Genomic DNA, 21,987 nt, shown 5'->3' with positions numbered 1-21,987 from the left:
CCAACGTCTATTATCTCTATAATTTCTATGATCGATATGCTCACAGTCAGAGTTTGATTGTGCAAAAGTGTCCCGGATAGAAGATAAATGAGCTTTATATTTACACGGATTGTCGTTGATGTTCGAAATATTCAAACAGAATTTAAAATTTTCAAACTAAAAGTTATGATTATTTATCAAATACCCCATAGTATAAAGCTGTCTAAGAAATTACTCAAAGATTACGAAGGGATTTAATATGGGATAGAAGTCTACGAGACACACTACTTTGATTTTCTGCACAACAAAGTTAAAACTGAAATTTTCCGACATTCCAGATATTTTGAAATTCGAACACGTAACTTTAGCCATTACGTGGACGAAACAGAAAAATAAAAATGTCATTTCTTTGACTTCCGAAAATCTTCGAATCTTTTCTTCTTTTCGAGAAACTCTAACTGTAAATATTATTGTTTATTATTTATTGTCTAAAATTATTATTGAGTATGATCTTTTGATGATAAATAGCTAATCATAAACTTACAAGGAACTTATGAGAACTGTGAATTTCTTATAGTTAATTCAATTTATATGCCAACTTGAGAGAAATTTATAGGACTGATAAAAACCGGTGCCCGCCAAATTTCGAAATGACAAAAGTTCGAAAAAACAAAGTTCCGAATCGGCTAAAATTCCGAAAGCCGAAATTCTGAAAGTCAAAATCTCGAATGACCAAAATCCTGAAAGGTTCGAAATTATAAGGAGTATAATGTGTGGAATAATTTCCCAAAACACAGAATTTTTTTACCTCCAGCAAGCGTGGGTGTAATCATGGTAGTAGCTATGACACTTTTAACATTTTAACTTTATGATACTTTCATCTTGATCGCCCATCGTAGTCCATTCCGTGAATTCGTAGCATGTCACGATAGAGCTACGAAAAGTAACCAGTGAAAGCGCATGCATTACGCGTTGGGAGGCAATCTTAAAATACCGCAGAGCTTGCATGGTTGCCGGCGGCATGGTTCCATGTAAACCCGCAACAATGGGCAGTACTTCGTCAGATGTCACTCTTATTCTTGTCATGTAGTGTCGACCACTTGGAACCCTTCCCGATTTTGTACAATCAGAGGGCCAATTTTTGAAATTCTCACCTGCACCCGCGAGCTCTTCAGTGGCCAAGAGAAATTGACTCCCCACAGATTTTTGAGTACATGCAAATGCAACGAATACTTTATGTTAAAAAGGAGTCGTTACAGAAGGATTAGAATCTGCCCGGTGAGCGACTTAACTCGGCATCTAAAGAGCTCGTGGGTGTGAGTGAAAGTTTCATAAGTTAGCCCTAAGGTTGGGTCTGGGACGAGACCGGAACAACAGGATGATCGGTACCTCTTTTACAACGAGCGCCATTGGATCCGCTCGTTTGATTTTCAAGATGACATAGTCGCGAATCCTATCATGTAAGTCAATGCATCGCTTCAGTATTGTATCACATATACGGCAATTCCAAATTTTAGTTTTTCTAGATTTTCGTTTTCGGATTTTGGCTTTTCGGGATTTTGGCTTTAGGAATTTTGGCTTTCGAGATTTGAGCTGGGACCATGGAAAACTCTCCATTATCGGTTTCTCAAAAAAAGTCATAAGGCAAAAGTTTCATAAAAAATATAGTTAAAATCGTTAAAATAATAAAAAAAAATATAGTTTAAAGCTGTAAGAGCATCAAAATTATTCAATGTAAAAAAAGTAAACTAAAAAAATAATTTGTTATAATAACTATTTATCTATCTTTCTTAACCTGCTATGTACATTTTTCTACAGTGTACCCAAAACAGTAATAATATTTACGTTTAAATATTGAGCAAAGGTGGTATGGGAATAGTATAAAATAACCCGGGGTAAAATGTGGCAAGCAGAAAACTTCAAAATCCGATATCTTCTAAGATAAAAGAGATCAAGGCTTCAACTTTTTACCAAAGATAGGCTTCCTGGATCTATTTAAATGTCTGAAGTTTAAAACAAATTGGTAAAGATCTACAGATAATAAAAAAAAACTTTACAATGTTAAACTTTCTGTTTAAAATATTTTCTGTAAAGATATGCAATATGTTCAACCTCGTATATATTCCAAAATTAACGTATTAGTGAAATTTTCAATTAATTTGTCTCCATTAAATAAAAATTTCTTATCCATTTTAAAATTTTTCAAGGAATTTTCCCACCAAGTATAAATAAATTTGCCCTAAGAGACATATAATCACGCTCAATATGTTTCCAAGTCGCCTTTCCTGACCTTTAAAAAACAGTGAAGTGGTTTTTTTGGCAGTCACAACATTTGGACAATTACATTAAAACCACACTTCTTGGTAAGATCGTAAAAATAACCTCTTCAAAAGTTGTAGAAAAGAATAATTTTCCTATTAAAATATCTAAAATAGATAGAATAGATCATATCATAATCAAATATAAAAATATATACGAGGTCCAGTACTGCTACTAAGAAACTATTAATATTTTTCACGAACTATAAAGTAGCGTGGTTTATTGTTTTAAGGTAATAATTATAAAGAATCAGAGAACTTTAAATAGTATAAAGCTATGACAACTAAAGAATTTTTGTTTTTTGTTTTGTTGTTGCAATAATAAATTAAGAAGTAGTATCAGCCTAAAAGTGGTAATAAATTGAACTTACCGTGAGCTGGGCATTGAGCATTGGATTTTGCTGCTGCTGCAGCGATAACCTCACATTGGATTGCTGCTGAGTCCATTGTTGTTGCTGTTGCTGCTGCTGCTGAACGGATGTGGCAACGGCTTGTGGTGTTTGTTGCTGATGAATGGCACCCTGTCCACCAAATGGCGGTTGTCGTGGAGACAACTGAGCTGTTCCATTGGCGCTAGTACCTCCCGAAAATCCCCCCATTTGCTGTTGCTGTTGTTGTTGCTGCTGCTGTTGACTGAGTTGTTGCTGTTGCAACGGTGACAGGCGCTGACCATTGTTGGTACTAAAAGACGCCTGTTGGTAGCCTGCAATAACATCTCAGTGAATATCAATCTTCGATCCTTTTTTCAACTATTTTAAATATTCATACCTTGATTTGGTTGTGGACTAAACGGTGTTCGTTGATTGGAATTCTGCTGCTGTGGCTGCATCATTGGCTGCGTAAAACCAGGACTGAGTTGTGCATCTGACACAACACTCGTACTACGCTGAAGAGATACATTTGGTGCCACTGTGTTGTTCAGAAGTGACTCAATATTAGTCATCCCGGGATTTAGGCCTACAATCAACCAAAGCCACAACATCAACAATCTTTCGAAGTAATTATCCATAAATTTTTATCTTTCAGATCTATTTGAAGTTTTACATGCTAATTTAGTGCACACTCCAATGCTTTGTGCTTCAAAAAGTTTCAGGATTTTTTTTTTAATTTCTTAAAATGTTGTCGTATGCAACAAACAAAAATATCAAGATTTAATGTCAGCAACATAAGTTGATGAAGTTTTTCTCGCACCGGGATTTCAATGTAACCATTTTAGAAAAATTTAGTAGTGCCAAAAAATTTCCAAAGAAAATTAGACAATATCAGCAATCAACCATATTTGTTGATACTTACACAACTGATCAGCTCCTGCTGTGGCATTCACCGGAACGACCATTTGTTGTTTCTGTTGTTGCTGTAGCAGCCTCTCACGTTGCTCCTTTTGCTGTTGCTGTTGCATCAACCTATGCTGCTGCATTAGCTGAAATCTCGCTGCCACAGCCGTCACATTGAGTTGTTGTTGCTGCTGCTGCTGCTGTTGATGCCCAGCCGGAATCATTTGGGGCATCCGCTGAGAGCGCTGTGAGTAAATTGGTGGTGGCGCTGGGAATCCCTGACTCTGCTGGTGCGTCGTAACAGAACCACCGGCTGTCGGTGGTCCGGAATGCATAGCCGGATATGCCGGTGGACTGCTGTTAAACACTGAATTATTCTCAAATTGCATCAGTGACTTCTGAATGGCATTTATCATTAGCTTCTCATTGAGATCCTGATGCTGACTCTGAGCTGGTGCCGATGGCACAGATGACGTATCAATTGTACTAATAGCTAAACCGAAAAATGATCAATTACCATGGATATCTTTGACTGTGCACACTTTATGTAACTTACCAGTGCCCAGAATATTATTTAAATCATTGTCGGGATAATTTGTGTCTGGCACAATGTCAATAACTTCATTTAGAATCTCAGATAGCTCCGGGTCCCACTCTTGATGGGGCTGGGATGGAGTTACGGCAGTTGATGTAGCGAAGGACCCTGATTCCACTTGGAAATCTTGTGGATGTGATACTGGCGGTTGCATCACCTACAACGCCAAGTTTAGAAAAGGTCAGTAAAAATTCACAGGCCATAGGCGTAAGTATTACTGCTAATAACGGTTTTTCAAGGTCAAGGATCAAACCGTTCCTTACAGCATAGTTCTTAACCGATTGGGATAATTTTATAAATTACCTTTTTTGACAAAATAGTTAACTACAGAAAATTTAATGATAAAATTCACTTAATATGTTTCTAAAGTTTTACTTTTCTTATTTTTTTGGAGGACTGACCTACGCCAGTTAGCGTTCTCAATATTTCTTATTGAATGATTCCAAGGCCTTTCAAATGACACCATATTAAAAAAAATACGATAAGCCAACCAGTAGAAAAATCAAAAATACGAAAAAAAACCGATATTAAGGGTCGCCATTTTGATTTTTATGTCAACCAATCAACCACAAGAACGCAATTGAAAATATCTCACCTGTTGATTCTTGCTAATATCCTGCTGACTTGGCATTTGGTTGAGGTAGACATCGGAAGGCTTACGAATTGATGGCGGAGGCGGTCGAACTTGGTTCAACGGTTGTACTATTTGTTTTTGGTTGTTGCTATTAGTGTTATTGTTGCTCATAATAGTGTTGTTGTTATTGGTTAGATGTTGCTGCTGATTGCTGGTATTTGTGACCCGGGAATTAATACTGGACGGCGTTATATCGGGAATTATCTTCACTTGCATGGCCGTCGATGGGAGCACGGTGGTGGGTGCCTTTGACGGATTGGCCAGCAGTGATGCCAGCATTTTGTTCTTCTCGCGCAACAACGATGGCTTCTCGTCGGACCTTTTGGCCGCCCCACCTTCATCCGGCTCATTCGACGAACGCTTCCTACCAAAGTCATTGCCTTGGAATCGCAGCAGTTGAATCAACTCCTCATTCCCAATCTGCTGATTAGCATGATTGTGTTCCTTCGGTGTGTCCTCCTTGGGATTCAATTTCTGATTCAATTCATCTCATGCAAACATCTTTCTTCCCACAAATACAATTTCTACTACATTAAATCTGTGGTTGTGGTACTTACTTTTTGCAGCTGACGCAGCAATTCACTGGGCACACGATTCCCTCGCGATTCCGGATCATCATCATCACTCTTATCATTGAGTAGCTGCGGAGATAACAAAGTTATCTTTAAAAAAAACTTCTTTCACACAAAAATGTGAATTTGGAAGTTTTGAGTTATATTTAGAAAATTTTGCAAAACTTTTGTTTTCTTTTGTTGTATACGTTTTAATTGATTAAAACTCCGTAAATATTTCCTCGAATTTTATGAAACTCGAAATTTATACCTTTTACTCCCTGAGGACATATTATTTGATAAATCTTTGTAAATCAAACGATTAGAGGGCAAACAGTTCGAAATAGCGGATTGGGATTTCCGGAGGACTTCTTATGACTTGATCATCGCTTTACTAACATGAATTCCATTTATCCTACACTCCTACTTTATTGTCAAAATCGTGTTTTAAGGGTTACTAATTGAATATTGGGGATCTCAGTGGCGCAATAGGCAAGACCGTTGGCTCTTGGGCGAATCGATTCCTGGCTTGACTCACAGTAGTTGTTGTGAGTTCGAATCCCGCCCGGTGCAAAGATCTGAATGTCTAGAAAAATACATTTTCACTGTGATATAACGTAATACAAATGCACCGTATCTGTCTAGAAAACTCCGGGAACGTGGAAGAAGCATCCACACTTCGAGAAACGCATTGCTGGGTGATCTACGATCAGCAGATTCTTCCAACACGAGCACATTGTAAAGATTACATTGTAATAAAGCGTGTCCCGAATTTTAATGACAAGTTTTCGACATGAAAGTTAGGCACAATAGGAATTGAGTTTTGTTTTGATTTTTTTTGACGTTTCAAGAGAATTTCGTCAGCTTTTCATTTCTAAAGAAAATATTGAAAAAGGTTGTGTTTTGGCGGAGAAAAGTGATAAAAATGGAGAACCTGCGCAAATTGGTCGTGGACACGTACCTAAAGAATTCAAAAGCGAGCTATTCTGAAATCGGAAGCATCACCGGAAAGTGTCCATCCACGGTGCGAAGGGTTATATTACGCTTCAAGGAACTCAAGACTGTTGTTCGAAAGCCAGGATGTGGCAGAAAACCTGGAGCTGTAGACAAGAGGATGGAGAAGAGAGTGTTGGCGCTTTTCCAGAAGCAACCTTGCCTTTCAGTCAGAGATGTGGGCAAAAAGCTGGGTATCTCCAAGAGCTTAGTGCAGAGAATCAAAGAGAATAACGGATTGATAATGTACAAAGCTCAAGCTGCTCCCCATCGCACGGACAAGCAGAAGCAAAGTGCCAAAACGTGGTCGAGAAATCTGAGTGATCGAGTTTTGAAAGGCTTTCAAGGATGCATTTTGATGGACGACGAAACTGTCGTAAATGGTGAATTTACTCAGTTGCCCGACCAAAAGTTTCACACGGCGAAGACTCGTACGGGTGTAGCCAGCAAGTACAGGTTAAAAGAGTACGACAATTTCCCGAAGAAATATGTGGTTTGGATGGCACTCTGGTCTTGTGTACGTCGCAGCGAAGAATTTTTCATGACAAGGACGATGAACGCGGATATCTACCTTAAAGAGTACCTCCAAAAACAACTTTTGCCACTGTATCAAAGCCACGACATCCCTCCTCTATTTTGGCCTGATTTGGCATCATGTCATTACGCGAAAGCCACCCTGGAATGGTTTTCCAACAACAGTGTCAAATATGTAGATAAGAAGGTCAACTCGCCCTGCACTCCAGAAGTCCGCCCCATTGAAAATACTGGGGAATTTTGAAAGGAGACTTGAAGAAAAAGGCTAATCCAGCCAAAGATTTGCAGGACTTCGCACGAAAGTGGAAGAAAGTCGTCAGAAATCGTGGGGACGACCTTGTCCAGAGCCTTATGAGGGGAGTAAAGAAGATGATGCAAAGATTTCGCGGAGAAACTGCTTGAATAAAAAACCATAAAGTGGATTTGAATCACAATGAAATACCCTTTCAAGAAATATAAATAGTATTTTTATATGTACTATATTTTTTAATGAGGGTCATTTATCTTCTTGTCTTTTAAATTCGGGACACGCTTTAGAAATAAAGTAACTCGATACGATTCATAATAACAATAATTGATTATTTCGTTTATATACAAGAATGACCTTGAATTATCCCTAATACCGAATTTTAAAGTCGAGCGATTTTAGGCAAATTGTGAAATGAATTAAGAATAAGTTTACTCGACCCAATTCTTTGTTCAATAAATCCAACTCATACTCGAATTTCGAAGGATTCCGTGTTTTCTCATATAACCTTATCTGGACCAATTATTATGTTACCGCATAACACTAAAACACGAATTTGAGTATTCCAGGAAAAACAAAGCTGGAAAGCAAAATTTTGCAAAATTTTTTCAATTATTAATTTTGCCTTACCTGCAGCAGCATGTTATTGTTGCTGGTCTTGTTCTCCTGTACCGACCTGGGTCTGCCTTGGGGCATTCTGGCCGTGCCCGCATTCATCTTCGCATAAGCTGGATTGGCAGCATCCTTCTCCTCCTCGGCATTGAGGAGACCCTGCGCACACACAGACTTCAGATGAGTCTCAGGGGGCTTTTTTCCTGGCTGATGACTCACCTTGAGAATCCTATTGGTGTTGCGAGCTGTTGCATCTGCATCCATGGCACTTGTGCCCGGTGCCCCAATTGGTTGACTCCGCTTCGTCGTCAGCAGATTTCTCAGCCTCTCAGAGTCATGATTCTGCCCAATTACCATCTGTTGCTGCTGCTCCATACCCGCCTTTTCCTTGTCCTCAAACCCCCCAGGAAAGTTACCGAAGTTTCCACTGAAGTTTGCGTTGGTGTTGTTGTTGACACTGCTGCTGTTATTATTGTTCTGAGGACTTGCCTGGCCACCAGCATTAGCTGAGTGGTAGGTCAGAGGAGAAGGACAAATAGGAGCAGCTACAGGACTATAGGCTGAGACAGAGGGAGGTCTAGGAGTGCTGACGGGAGTAACACTGGCCCTGGAGTCTGGCCTCGTATCCCAGGTCACTCCCACAGCATCCATGTCCAGGATTGTAGAATGAGGGATGTCAAAGTCAATTAGAGACTCTGTGGCAAAGAAATTACTGCAGTCGGAGGCTGGAGGGCTCGAAAAGGAAGTTACAACGCTGGTGGATCTTCCTGCAGAGGCTTGCAGAGTTCCTACCCCTCCGTTCATGACACTTGTCATAAGGGGTCCTCCCATACTACTACCACTACTACTTCCGGATCCTCCAGCTGCCAAATGTGACCCCATCCCCGAAGGTCCTCCCATCAGTGCCATTTGCTGATCACCAGAGTCTCCATCCATGAGAATCGTATGCACAGCCATGATGAAGTCACTCTCGCCATGAATGGTGCTCCGGAAAAGCTTAGATGTCACCTTAACGTGAACATAGGCTTCCGGACCACCTAGTCTGAGCCGATAGGCCGCTGAATATGCCATGGAATTGGTGCCCTGATGCACTTCCTTCAAGTGCATCTTCAGTACATGCTGATCCTGCACATGACACAGATCCTGTATGGATCTCAGCGGCTCTTTGGCTAGGCTCTGGGCAAATGTCTCCCTTAACGTACTCGCATCGAGATTAATAATCTTCCCACTAGGTTCAATTTTTAGCGTCAATTGTTCGAGATCCCGTTGTGGAAGTGCTCCAGAATTCTCCAGAGGTCCATCATCTTCAGGCCGTGTGATCAAACACAGCACAGATGAACATTCATCACCATCATCCTTCACAGGAGCCGCTATGATCACCACTTCTTCGTACTTATCCATTCGCTGCTGTTTCTGCTCAATTGTTTCACCAGCAGCTTCTGGATGCTTCACCAACATCCGTATTCGCGTCTTTATCGACCTCTTTCCGCCACTTCCAGCCTGATTTGACCCCGGTGGCACTTGAGGCTGCTGCGGAGACTGTGAATCATCCTCAGTGGCACCCCAGCCAACCGTAAAGGACATATTATTGAGAATGGGACTAAGTTTCCCATGATCACCAGGATGCAGGTACGAATAGATTGACTGTCTACTGAGTTCAGCCCGCGTGAACATAATCAAGTCCTTGATATTCTCAGTCACGCACTCAATAATACCCTCGGCATTGATCTCCAGCAGTACCCATCCAGCTGATGAGATATAGTGCTCCACAGCCTCAAAGTATGCCGAGATTTCGGGTGACTGACCATTGACTGAGGGCTCAGGTAGAGGAGGTTCCGTCGAGGACACATCGCCCTGCTGAACGGGATGTACCGTGCAGGAGTCAGCACAGTCTGGCGGGCATTTAGAACATCTGGACGATGACAATTCTCGACTGCCTTTCTCCAACAACGTACGAAACTGCAAGGAAATATTTATATAAATGTTTTGTCTAAATTTCACAACAATTTCTCGTTGGATTTTTGAGCGCTACCGAAGCCTATTTCAGTAAATCAAGATCATAATTAATTCAGAATTTTGATGACAGACAACACTAAGACTGTCAGTCCTTACATATTCGCTTGAAGTATGGACTCTCAGCAAATAAAACGAACTCTTAACCTAGTTTGAAAAATTTCAATATCCATGCATATGTCAGCACAAAATAGAATTATTCTATTTTGGATCCCAGGACACGCAGATATCCTGGGAAATGAGATTGCGGACAGATTATCGAAACTCGGTAGGGAAAGTACTTTCATAGGACCTGAACCTCTGATAGGAGTACACAAGGAAACAAAAAATGATCAATTAAAGAACATTGTTCTTAAGGAACACAAAAAATATTGGGAAAACATAAATGTCTGCAGATCCACAAAAGCTCTGCTGGAAAATTCAATGGACATTTTTGCCCAATTATTGGACTTTCCAGGAAATCAACAAGAACTATCGTTGGATTATTTGCAGGACACTGGCTGAATGCCCATCTATTTAAGATGAACCTGGTCGACAGCCCGATATGCAGATGGTGCAAAGCTGCGCATGAAACAGAGGAGCACTTTCTAGGAAATTGTCCAACATTATTTTTACTTAGACGCGTAATTTTTGGACAAAACACCATAGACTTCAAGGATTTTCAGATTATCCGATTGAGTGATCTACTCAATTTCTGAGTAGGAGCGTTAAACGTAATAGGGATCAGGGATTAGACATCTAGACATGCAGAGCTCCCCGTTCAACATGGCTGCTTCCCATCCCAGGATATTTTCTACAATCTACAATCTAACCTAGTTTGAAAGAAAGAATACGTATATGTGTATTTTTAGCTTAGAATGTGAGGAAGGATCATTCCGAGTCCTATTATGATGAGTAAGCGGTTTCGATATGTAGGGTTATAACCTATCTCACAATGATGTAAACAATTTAGTCTGGAAAGATTTTAGGGTTAGATTATATGTTTGAATAATACGAAGTCGACCTAGCCAATCAATAAACCAATATTTCAATGCCATAGACACACGATTTAAGCCGAGATACGGCTTAACGAAATTATAATCGAAATAATGATAAGATTATATTTCCATCAGTTTCTGGCAAATTCGTCAGTCGACTTAAGTCGTAAGTGTGTCTAGGCCAGTACGATTTAAGCCAAGAGACAGCTTAGTGGGAAAAAGATATAGGAATGTACCTTATTCATTATTTTGATTATAATTACGTTAAGTCGTCTCTCGACTTAAACCGTAGGTTTGTCCAGCACAAAAGCCTAGTAAAAATAAAAGGTTTGTCTACACGGTAAAAACTTTTGGACTTTCACCAAAATATTGGAACAAGTTTTCCTTGGAACAAATTTTTTTAAAATCAATTTGTACCTAGAGAAGATATTTGTTTGTTCCAAAAAGTTTTCTTTACAGTTTTATTACGAAATGTAGTTACAATTTTGTTAGAGTCTTCTTTTTGAACCGTTGTGATACGGTGGAATGTCTACGAATTTGAGTTGAATTCGCTTTATACAAATTTGTTCCTGAAATTTGGAATAGAATTCGATGCACTTGGCTGTTTTGTTCCCACTGTCAGGAACAAATGGGTACATTTTTTTGTAACAATATTATTCCTACATCTGTAACATATTTGTTCCAACAATTTCCGGTGTCCGTGGACGAGCTACGTTTTGGAACAAATTCGTTACTAATATTGTCATTTTGAGTCTCGTAAAATGAACAAAATTGTGCCAAAAATTATGGTGTCCGTGGACGAGCTAATTTTTTGGAACAAATATGTGCCGAAATATTTTACCATGTAGGATACCTCTAATACAATCATACCCAAAATATATTTATCTAAATTCTTTCCCTTAAAATAATCAAAAGAGATTCAAGCAAAAGGCCCAATGCAATAATACTTTCAAAATTTGCGCAATTCGATCTATTCACAGAGATTTACAATTAACCGTGTAATTCGAGAGGGAAAACTATAAGAAATTAACTAAAAGGAACACTCTGCTTAAAATGGAATTAATTGGATTCCAATCCAAACGAGGGGTAACTCATTTCGGGGAACTCGAGCCAATCTGGCTGGGGAACCCATACATTTTTTTTTTAGGAAACCCGGGGAACCCATACATTTTTTGGGAACTCGAGCCAATCTGATTGATTATGAGTTACCCCTTGATTCCAAACACCAAACTAACCGAAATTTATCAAAAGTCATGAGAGAACTCCCTGTAGAATCTTCTTTAAAGCACAGCAATATTTTTCGCAGATATAAATGTGGATCTATTAGGATGAGGCGGTTTTCACTGAGCTAGTCTTGAATATTTCTTTTTTGTTGGGAAGAAAATTAGCTTTGAAAGATATTCTGAATCTCAAAACAAAGTCACGTCTTTTTAAATCTTACGACTTGGTCTGTAGTTAAAAATATTACACCCCTACAGACAAAGAAACGTTAAATTGAGATTACAAAACTACAGTTTTTTAAAAGCTCCGATAGCTGGTTTTTCGATCTTAAAAAAAGATAGATACTGATAAGAGATATTTGGTCACATTTCGTGGGAAATAAGAGATACCCTGAGTTTCAATAAAAATAATAGCATTCTTCATAGATAGCAACTCCAAATAAATTCAAAAACATCAATATGTTAAATTAAGATATTTTTAAGTTGTGGTTGACGGATAATTTTATTGTAACCTGTAACAATAACTGTAGCTAAAAGAAGACAATATTTGTCAAAGCCTCCAGCTTGGACTTTAAGCCTTCCTCAGTGGTCTAATTTAAAATTTTCTTGTCTTCTTATAAAATTTGGGGATAACTCAGGCTATGGAATTTTGCAACACTGTTCTTGAAATAATGATCCAATTTAATCGATTTTTATCGACTCCGTAAATTTAGTATTTGTCCTTTTATATGAGACAAAAAAAAGGTAAACGAGTATTTTACTGAACTGCCTGACTTCCCGATGTTTATCAGAAAAAAAATACACCAATATTTTAGAATGAATCGCAAGAAAAATGTCTCCTTACCGTTTTCACTACTTCATTGAGGATGGCCGCCTTGTCTGGCTTGCAGGAGGTCATGTCGCGTTTGTTGATCTGCAGGAACTCACCCAGCTGCTCAATATATTCATTCTCAAGTTCTCGACGCCGCTTCTCATTGTTACACTTGTTGATCTGCGACTGTGGTTTATTCTCCTGCTTCCGGCGAATCTTCTTGGTGGCGGCGCTCGTGGGCGGGCACGCCACAGCCGGCGCCACGGCATTCATTATTTTTGACGACTGCTGCAGGGGTGAATGCTGCTGCGGCGTCGTGTGATGGTGAAGGCCCGCGAGGGCAGCTGTGGTCGCCGGAGACGCGAGCGAGAGCGGAATGACGCCCCCCGCGGACGTCGTGGCGACGGAGTGTGACTGAAGATGTGACAATTGTGTGTGGGAATGGGTGACCCACTGATCCGGCAGAGGTAGATCACACGGGCCAAGCCTGCAACAGTATTAAATCCTTTAGTCACTTCACTTCAAAATCCCAGTAAAAAGAAAAGAAATAGAAATATTGCGTTAAATATTGCAAAGAATGTCTCAGGTAAAGACACTCTCGAGAAACTGATATCGTCAACTTCCATCACTCCTTTTGTTCGCTTATCGCCCCCCGTCTTGATAACGATGATTCTCATCCAAGGGGCAAATATCTGATGATTCTGTATCACAAATACTGAGTATCAATGTAAAAATACGAATTTTGTACAAATGCGAAAACGAAAATTTACTAATAATATCCTCTGTATTTAATCTACCTTGAAATTAATAATAATAATAATAATGCTGGCACAACATTCCATGAAGGAACAAGGCCTTCCCGCAAGTGGATTTCTAGACATGAATTATTATTTTTTTCTTGTACGGGATGAGGTTGTCAGTCCCATGCCCGTGGAATCAAGTGCAGTGAAGCTTACTAGATGCAATCGAAGCACCTTTAACGCCAGAATAAATCCTGGTGACCTAAAGGGGATTCGAACCCGGGACACTTGCATCATAGAGCGAGTACTCTACCACTTGATTAATTGAGTGCCCCTTACCTTGAAATTAAAATAATTTAAAATTTAAAAAAAAATCCCTTAATATATTAACCCCTTTATTTTTACACTACATCCATTAGCTAAAGAAAAAAAACTCTTGCTAATCTCACAAAGGTACCCTCTATAATTGATAAATTTTTTACACAACCATATTTATTGCCAATTCATTTCATGAATGAAAAAAAATAGTTAAAAATTTTCGCACTGTACGAAAAATTGAACGACAAAAAGTTGGTTATTGCATAACTAAAGGACGCTAAGAGATCTTGCATCAATGAAATAAAAAATTCACTGTGCAAACAACTGCCGACACTGAAAACGAAAGTAGACGAGAAAGTGTGAAGATGAGACTGCTCAAGGTGGATTGAAATTAGAAAGTTTTTCACACGACTTTTTCCATCAAAATCAATTGCCATTGAAACTCCATTTGCCAACTTTTTATTTCTTTTTTGTACTCTCTTTTCCATAGAGATCACATACAACATTGAGACGCATATTATAGTGAGAAAATTGCAATACCCATAATTATTTTCACGTTGATTGGCAAAAAAATAAGTGAAAATTTGCAACAATTTTCACTAAACAAACTGAAAGTATTTCCATAAAGAAGATAATGCTGAGCAGATAGATAGTTTGAATTCTTAATCTTCAGTTTAAATTTGAATTTGAATTAATAATGCTCAAAAGCTAAGATGACAGTAGAATCTAGAATATTCAACTTATATAAATATAAATTATAATTTTTAATTTCAATTTATTTATATTACAGCCTTGACCTAGTGTTCTTGAAAGGAAAAGTTTAAAAGATATAGATTTTTAATAAATTCAATATTTATGTGATAGCGGCCACCGCCGTCTTAGCATTACTAATCATCCTCCTGAGTCAAAATAACAAAAGTTAAAAATATAGGGTATATAATTATTTTTAAAGTTACTGTTGTGAGCCGCATAGACGCAGCATCGCAAGGAAAAAAGTTCAGCACAATAGGAAAAAAGGTGAAGGACTATAGAACGAACTAATACAATTCGAAAAGCCTAATGCTTTAGGAATACTTATGACTTGAGACTGCTTAACGACTTAAACCTATATACGGCTTAGTGTAATTATAATCAAAATAATGATCAGGTTACATTTCTATCAGTTTCTGACTAATCTGTTTCTCGGTTTACCAAGAAACCGCTTAGTTAGTGGGAAACTGATTGGAATTTCAAATCATTATTTTCCATCGTTTCCAAATCTCGAAAACTTGAGAGTAAGCGATTGCAGTGCATAATGTAATTGGCTAAAGGTCGTGTAGCAAGTCAAGCAGAGCATGTGGCCTCTAATATAGCTCAGTTGGTAGAGGTCTAGTCTAGTTAAAAAAAGGTCTCCAGTTCGATTCTGGGTGGAGGCAGGATTTTTCCTATCTCCACTGAGAAAAAGCTGGATGATTTGAGTGTCATTTGCTCTGATTGACGATTTCTCTGTACATAAATACAATTAACATTGAACTAAAGTTCGTAAAATTCTCACATTATTTTGATTATAATTACGTAAATCGTCTCTCGGGTTAAGGTCGTAAGTATGTCTAGGACACAAGAGATAAAAAAACTAATTCCATCTAGGGGTATAAATGGAAAAATAAACTCTTTTGCTTATGTGAGAGATATGGTCGTCCCAAGCCTAAGGCGGTCTTCAGACTAGACGTTTAGCCCAGTTCCCAAAGGTCTCAAAATTCGGGAAAGCGAGCAATTTTATTGCTTTTTGAAAATCTATAGGTCACTTATCTTTAATAATCCAATGATAAGTTAAATTTTTCCAAAAAATCGTGATTGGTAAGAAATTAGAGCAGTCAAGCCATATGGCTAAGTCTTAGATTTGAAGCCCGTATAAGGTCCTATAAGAGATCAAAAATTGTTTAAAATTACCATATCTCCAATTAAAATTGTCAGAATTTTGGTGATTTGAAAAGCTCTCATTACATGCTGCAACACTTCTGAGAACCCTAAAGTCATCAAATTTAATCGAAGGTCCGATTAATCGAAAAATTGATCGAAAATCCTGTGTCGAAATTGACCAGATTCTATCTCTAAAGTTTATTAACCGATTTGAATCCAGGGAACTTCATAACACTTGATTTCATATGGCATGGGATTTACAACTTGTAATATGAAAATTGATCTAATAGTCCCCTAAAGGAATTATGCGCCAGCAAATTTGCTATTGACTTTGTCCCGGGGTGGTATTAATGCTAAGCCGACGACGACTACACCATATACACTACATCATATAACATCTAAGATGTTACCGCAAACACCAACGACGGATTTGATCATTGAAAATTAGATTAATATATTTTTATTTTAAACGAAAGCAAGAGTAAAAAATTATACTGATTTCTAATATTAACATAGTCACTGTTGCTAATGAGGCCCTCTGAAATTCACATGAAATTCAAATCAGTGTTCCTGCCAGTAAATTAAGCAATTACTGAACATTCAGCTATGTATAAATCATTCCTTATCCCAATTAATCTTGATAAGTAAGAAAGTGTGAAAAATCTTCAATCCATATAACTTCAAGCATATATAGCTCTGGCACCCAAATTTTCCACCCAATCTTTCATTGCGGAAAGTCCCCAGGAGAAAAATTTCCACGTCTACCACTGGACGCGTCTCCTTTTTTTTCGGGGCGTCAATTAACGAGGATTTGTCGAGTAAACAGACAAACAATTATCGGCCCTCCCCCCACCAAATGTGTCAGGCACCCCAAATGAGCCAGACATGTTTTGGAATGAGGGAAGCTTCGCGCAACCCATAGAGATTACCCATGCTTTTCCTCCTGACCAGTGAAGTGCTTTTCACTTCCACGTGCGAAGGCGAACCGGCAACCAAATTGCCGCTCTCTGTGACTGCATAATAATGCAAGAGTGTTACGTGGCTCGGTGTTTGTATCATTTCGATTGAAACTGAGTGCGCTCCGTTGCGCGAATTCACCTATACACCACGGGCCCGAAACGGTGTCAGTAGGTCAGAGTCGTGTTCATTTGGTTGCGGATCTGGAGTAAGGCCAATAATATAGCCAACAATTTTGCTTCAGCATCTTCTGAATCACACTCTCTGCCTGTCTCACTCTCAACTCACACTTTTCGGCACTCATCCATCTTAGAGGTAACCCAAACACTTGGGAGATAGATTCTCCTCCCCCAGCGATAATTCACCTGTCCACACGCAAATCTCAACACGTGGAAAATTTCACCTTTTGGGACATCACATCAATCTCTAATCCCTAAAAAATCTCTCATTAAACTCTACCTCTAGGATATTCTTTGCAATTGCGTATTTTATTGTCCAACAATCCCACCCACCAATAAATTTCGATGAGAGAGAGAGAAGAGAAATGATTGTTATTATTGAAAGGAGCGTAGGAAGACAACAAATGTGACATCTCACAAGATCTTCAACTCAGAAACACATCACAACACAAACATCTCTCCTCCAATCTGATGGAGTGCTCTATGGGGATTTTTTTTCTTTGACTCTTGCTCATCTTTCTCAAGAATGATACACACAGAAATTATATTTAATCATTTCCAATGATGAATCCCACAGATTTTCTCCCTCCAACATTCTCTCAAGAGGCCCCATAAACAAGTCACACAGTTAGTGGTCAAAATATCGAAACAGCACAATCATCGATGGATATGTCCCATAATTAATAATTGTCTATATCAATTGAATAACACCGAATTGCATCCTTAAAAATACTCTCCTTATCCACTTGCCTCCTCATTGTTTTATCGATTTAAGTAATATTATCCACAATAACATACAAAATATATAAATATAAATTATTGAGAAATGTCTGAAAATCACTCATTCAGAAGCGTAACAACCAAATGATTTCCCTCTTTTTTTTTAACACTCTTGCTACATATAGAAATTCTTTAGGGAGACCTTCAGTTCAGAAATATTATTCAATTCATCCATTTATGTGCTCACGGAATTTGAGCTTTGGATGAAGTCTAAAATATTTTTCAACAAAGACAAATTGAATATTTTCGTATTGTGGTTATCCTTTTTTTTTGGCAGAAAAACCATTGATGGGTCATTAACCATGACAACAATTGAGATGTTCTTTCGCAAATTGCAAACTTTTTCGTCAATTCTCTGGCAGACAATATTCCCAGGAGATTTCCGCCAAATACCAACATAGAATTTTTAATAAAATGGATAATCTCTTGGGAAATAAACTCATGATATCGAAATATTGAGTATTTTTTTAATCCTCTAATATTCGAACTTGTCGAATGATATAGTGAGAACAGGGGGGTCCATGGTGGAATTGGTAAGAGCGTTCGGCTCTTGGGCGGTGTGACCCCTGACTCGACTGTCACAGTTGTGAGTTCTAGTCCCGCCCAGTGCAAATAATTGAAGCGTCTGAATGGACATTTTTCATGAAACATTGTAATCTGAATAATAAATTTGTAAACTGAATGATGTACAAAATGGCCATAAAAGCCCGGTACCATATTCCTTTAATGAATTTAACCAAGTGCATAATATATTTTAATAGGCAGTCTTAAGCCACACATTTCCTGATAAAAACTAGATTAAAGTCCTTTATGGAATATGGGGAAAATATGAAGTGTTCGAAACCAGAGTATGTATGGAGCCTAAAAGACTTCCCCTAGAACTTTTAAATAACTTGACTTATCCAAACAAATAATTATTAAACATCAATTTCCAAGGCGTAACATTGAATTCACAAATACGAGTATTCAAAAATATTTAAAAATTACTTTAGGCTTTTACAATTTTTACCTACAAACTAGAATTTTTTCTTTGAAATACGGAACCTTAGTGCAACTTGTTCAAAACACTACAATTTAGTTAAGACTGTTTGCTCATCTGGAATTACATGATTTTATTAAGAATCTTGACTAAATCATGTTGCTATTTTTTCCTATTGAATGAATTTCAGTGAATTGTGTAATTCGATGTTTAGAGATTAAGATCTTGAAATTTCTTTTGTTGTTTTCTCACACAGTGCCACTTTTTTCCCACGTTTGCGCTGAAAATATCTTAAGAGAAGTGTTCTAAAGCTCTAGTTATCGAATTTCAAAGAAAAAAAAACACAAAGTGATCTAGTCAAATTAGAAGTTTGAATAAAAAAAAGAATGCATATAATCCATCAATAAATTAATTCAGAAGAAAAGGAAATGAAAAAAGAGACTTGTCTGTTTAACAACAGTTAAATTACTATTACATTTGCCTATACCATTCATTATGTAAGCAAGACTCGTGTGTAGGTATAAAAGATAATAGAAAGAGAAATAATTATGTATGGAAATTTTGCGTAGTTTTCCTCATATGTTTTTGTCTTCAACTTCTTCTCGCGCCTGTTGTGTCTCTCTCTCAAAACGGTGACTAGACACTTGAACTACACACCGTGAGCAACAAATCTTAGAGGGGCATTTTAACAGTACAAGATAGTTTTTTTTTCATCATCTTTTTCAAGAAATCTTTTTTTTTATTATTAATTCCAGCAATGTATGGCGCAATTGTGAGATGAAACAAGTTCCCCAAAGCACACGAGCAGGCAGGAATTGCCTTACCAAGGGGCTCATATCTTGGGCAATTTTTTCTGTTTTAAAAAAGACAGGCAATTGCTAAAAAAGTTTTTTTTTAAAGAAGACTTATAGTCAGTTGGATCCGCAACTATGCTGTCTGAAGTTGCAGCAATGCGTCGTTTGCAAAAAATTCAGATACAAAACAAATGCAAAATAGCACAGTTGTTGAATTATTGCAAATTAACCCTTAAATTGTGAGATAAAAGCTTAAAGATTTGAATTAAAGATTTAGCGTCAAAAATAAAAATTTCCTTTTCTGATGGAAAGGTTAACGTTTCATTTACTCAAATCTCACTTCAAAATTTTCTGTATTTAAAATTTAAAGCTTTAAAAGCTCTTTTTGAGCAACTTTAACATTACCGAAAACTCTAAGGATTTTGATATTTTTTAGTAAGTCCCTTATTGTGAAATTTGTTACTTTTACGCTTGAAAGATAAGGGAAACTTGACAGTTTAAAGTTTAAGAATTCTATCATAGAATTTATGATTGAACCATTAAAGGTCCACTTAAAGATTAATGCCAAGAGATTAATCTCAGAATTGAGAGGTATGTTAATAATATTTTGTTAACTTTAGGGGAAACCGGGGCAGATTAGCTACGCATAGTATTAGATAGTGGTATCTTATAGTTTGCCTTCGAAGGAATATTGAGGAAACCACTCTTTATTCTAAATATATACTTTCCTTACTCCTCATTGAGATATTTATCAGCCTTATACAAACATGTTTTGTACAAATTATATGCAATCAAAAATTTCATTTGGTGGCTAATTCAACCCCAGTCTCCCCTACTTCCGGCAGAATATATATCCGCGTACCAAATGAAATTATTAGGATCTATGAGATCTTAAAAACCGGGTCAGGGACGAGATATGAACCTACCTACCTACCACCCGTTCCTTTCTTTCAACCAGATCCTCTCTCTGGTCTGCACGTAGCATGTTCTTACTTGTTCGAAATGTAGTCACTAACTAACTCTCGTCTGTCTCTTAATTAGTTCTCTTTCCCTATTAACGATCGCCACTGAAGTCCAGGGGAACCAAACCCTAATCACGTATGCGTGCAAGAGGAAGAAGATTGCCAAACATGATGTTGTCCCAACATAACACACAGGGGTAGGCTATCTCCATGGATGAATAGGGAACATCAAAGGATGTCACATGGTCAAATGCTCGCTGGGTTTGGCAGTCCGTGGTTTTGAGCCGACAAATGATTTAAAATTACTATTTTTTTTAAATGAGGTAGGTTTTTAATTTTCAGAGACAATTATTAATAATTAAAATAAATTCGTTTTCATCATCTCGAATATAAGCCTGATCTAGCCTCGATCTAGTCTAGACGAGTGCTCACCAACTGATCTACTCTGACAGACTTTGTTACAAAAAATATGGTGAAAAGATTGGCTGCAGGGTCTGTCAAATCGAGTGATTTTTCAGAGCACTTGCTTTGTCAGCACTGTTAAACATTTCTAATAACGGTTTTGCAAAGTCAAAGGTTGCAATGGCTCTAGAGAGTAATACTCAAACGAATGGTATCATATTTAGGCTCATTGGAAAGGTATTGGAATTTCTGATAAGTCTAAACCAGTTCTAATCGATTCCGAACAGCTAATAAATCGATTCATAACCGATAAGTAATTTTTTATAGAAAATCAATTGTATTAATTCTAAGCTATTTTGGGCGATCTTTTAAGTGATTTAATCTGCTCAATAAATCGGTTGGGAACTGGTAAACGGTCTAAAATGCGAAAGTACTTTTGAGGTGCCGTAATGCCAGCTTCAGACTGGAGGTTTACCCCAGTTTCTTGAGGTCTCAAAAACATAAATAACAAGGAATTTTACTGATTTTTCAAAATCTAATTGAGCATTTGCTCTTAATATTCAATCCTAAACAACAATTTTCTAAAAAATCGTGCCTGATAATGAATTAGAGGAGTTAATCCAGATTGCTAAGCTTTAGGACTGAAGCCCATATAGGTGCGGTGACTTCGACGCACACCTGTTCGTAAGCTTTTCTTTAATTCTAATATTTGAGAATGGATCTCACCGATAAGACATGGTAGATCGTATCAGTAAAGACCATCCTTAGGTTCTAGATGTAAAGAAAAACTTTCGAACAGGAGGGTGTCAAAGTCATCCGCACTTACGGTAGTATTTTCGATTTTTCAAGCCCAATTTCTCCTAAATATCTATTTTTCAAAAAACAAATAAATAAATATGAGTCAGGTCTTAGGCATGTTTCTTAATTTTATTAACATGTATCGGTCAGATATTGCCTCCTTGCTTCTTGCCCAAAGCTCTTTTCCAAAACGAACTTGCGATTTGCTGATTAAGAATAAAAATTCTTCTATGGAGCAATCATTCAAGAATTGTGTTCTATCTTACTGAGAGTGCTTTGTTTCTGGCAAAGATTTTTGCATCGACACACAAAGTGGTGGGGACGGCGCCTTTAACCACAGAAAAGAAACACTGACAGAAAAGACAATTAATTTTTTTTTCGCCACAATCCTCAAAGAAAAATTCCATCGAGTCAACAATAA

At 37.7% G+C, this 21,987-nt stretch overlaps 1 protein-coding gene across 22 annotated transcripts in view; it reads right to left on the bottom strand.

Annotated features, from left to right (window-relative positions):
* LOC129806883 (transcription factor SPT20 homolog) overlaps nt 1-21,987 on the bottom strand; it is a 90,739-nt gene that overhangs the window by 14,612 nt on the left and 54,140 nt on the right. For 6 of the 22 annotated variants that reach the window (XM_055855699.1, XM_055855702.1, XM_055855700.1 and 3 more), the window contains 8 exons: nt 12,792-13,245; nt 7,756-9,696; nt 5,358-5,441; nt 4,762-5,274; nt 4,128-4,323; nt 3,591-4,064; nt 3,066-3,254; nt 2,669-3,000 (listed from right to left, as the gene is read on the bottom strand). In XM_055855699.1, coding sequence (XP_055711674.1) covers nt 2,669-3,000; nt 3,066-3,254; nt 3,591-4,064; nt 4,128-4,323; nt 4,762-5,274; nt 5,358-5,441; nt 7,756-9,696; nt 12,792-13,245 — 4,183 coding nt within the window. Of the gene's footprint in view, nt 1-2,126; nt 3,001-3,065; nt 3,255-3,590; nt 4,065-4,127; nt 4,324-4,761; nt 5,275-5,357; nt 5,442-7,755; nt 9,697-12,791; nt 13,246-21,987 lie in introns of those variants that run through there. The other 16 variants (XM_055855703.1, XM_055855709.1, XM_055855715.1 and 13 more) reach the window with 6 other exon arrangements.

Source organism: Phlebotomus papatasi, chromosome 3 (assembly GCF_024763615.1).
Source record: "Phlebotomus papatasi isolate M1 chromosome 3, Ppap_2.1, whole genome shotgun sequence".
In the NCBI taxonomy this organism is placed as follows: Eukaryota; Metazoa; Arthropoda; class Insecta; order Diptera; family Psychodidae; genus Phlebotomus; species Phlebotomus papatasi.
Note: the sequence above shows the minus strand (reverse complement) of the source record. Positions and strands in the feature narration are given on the sequence as shown.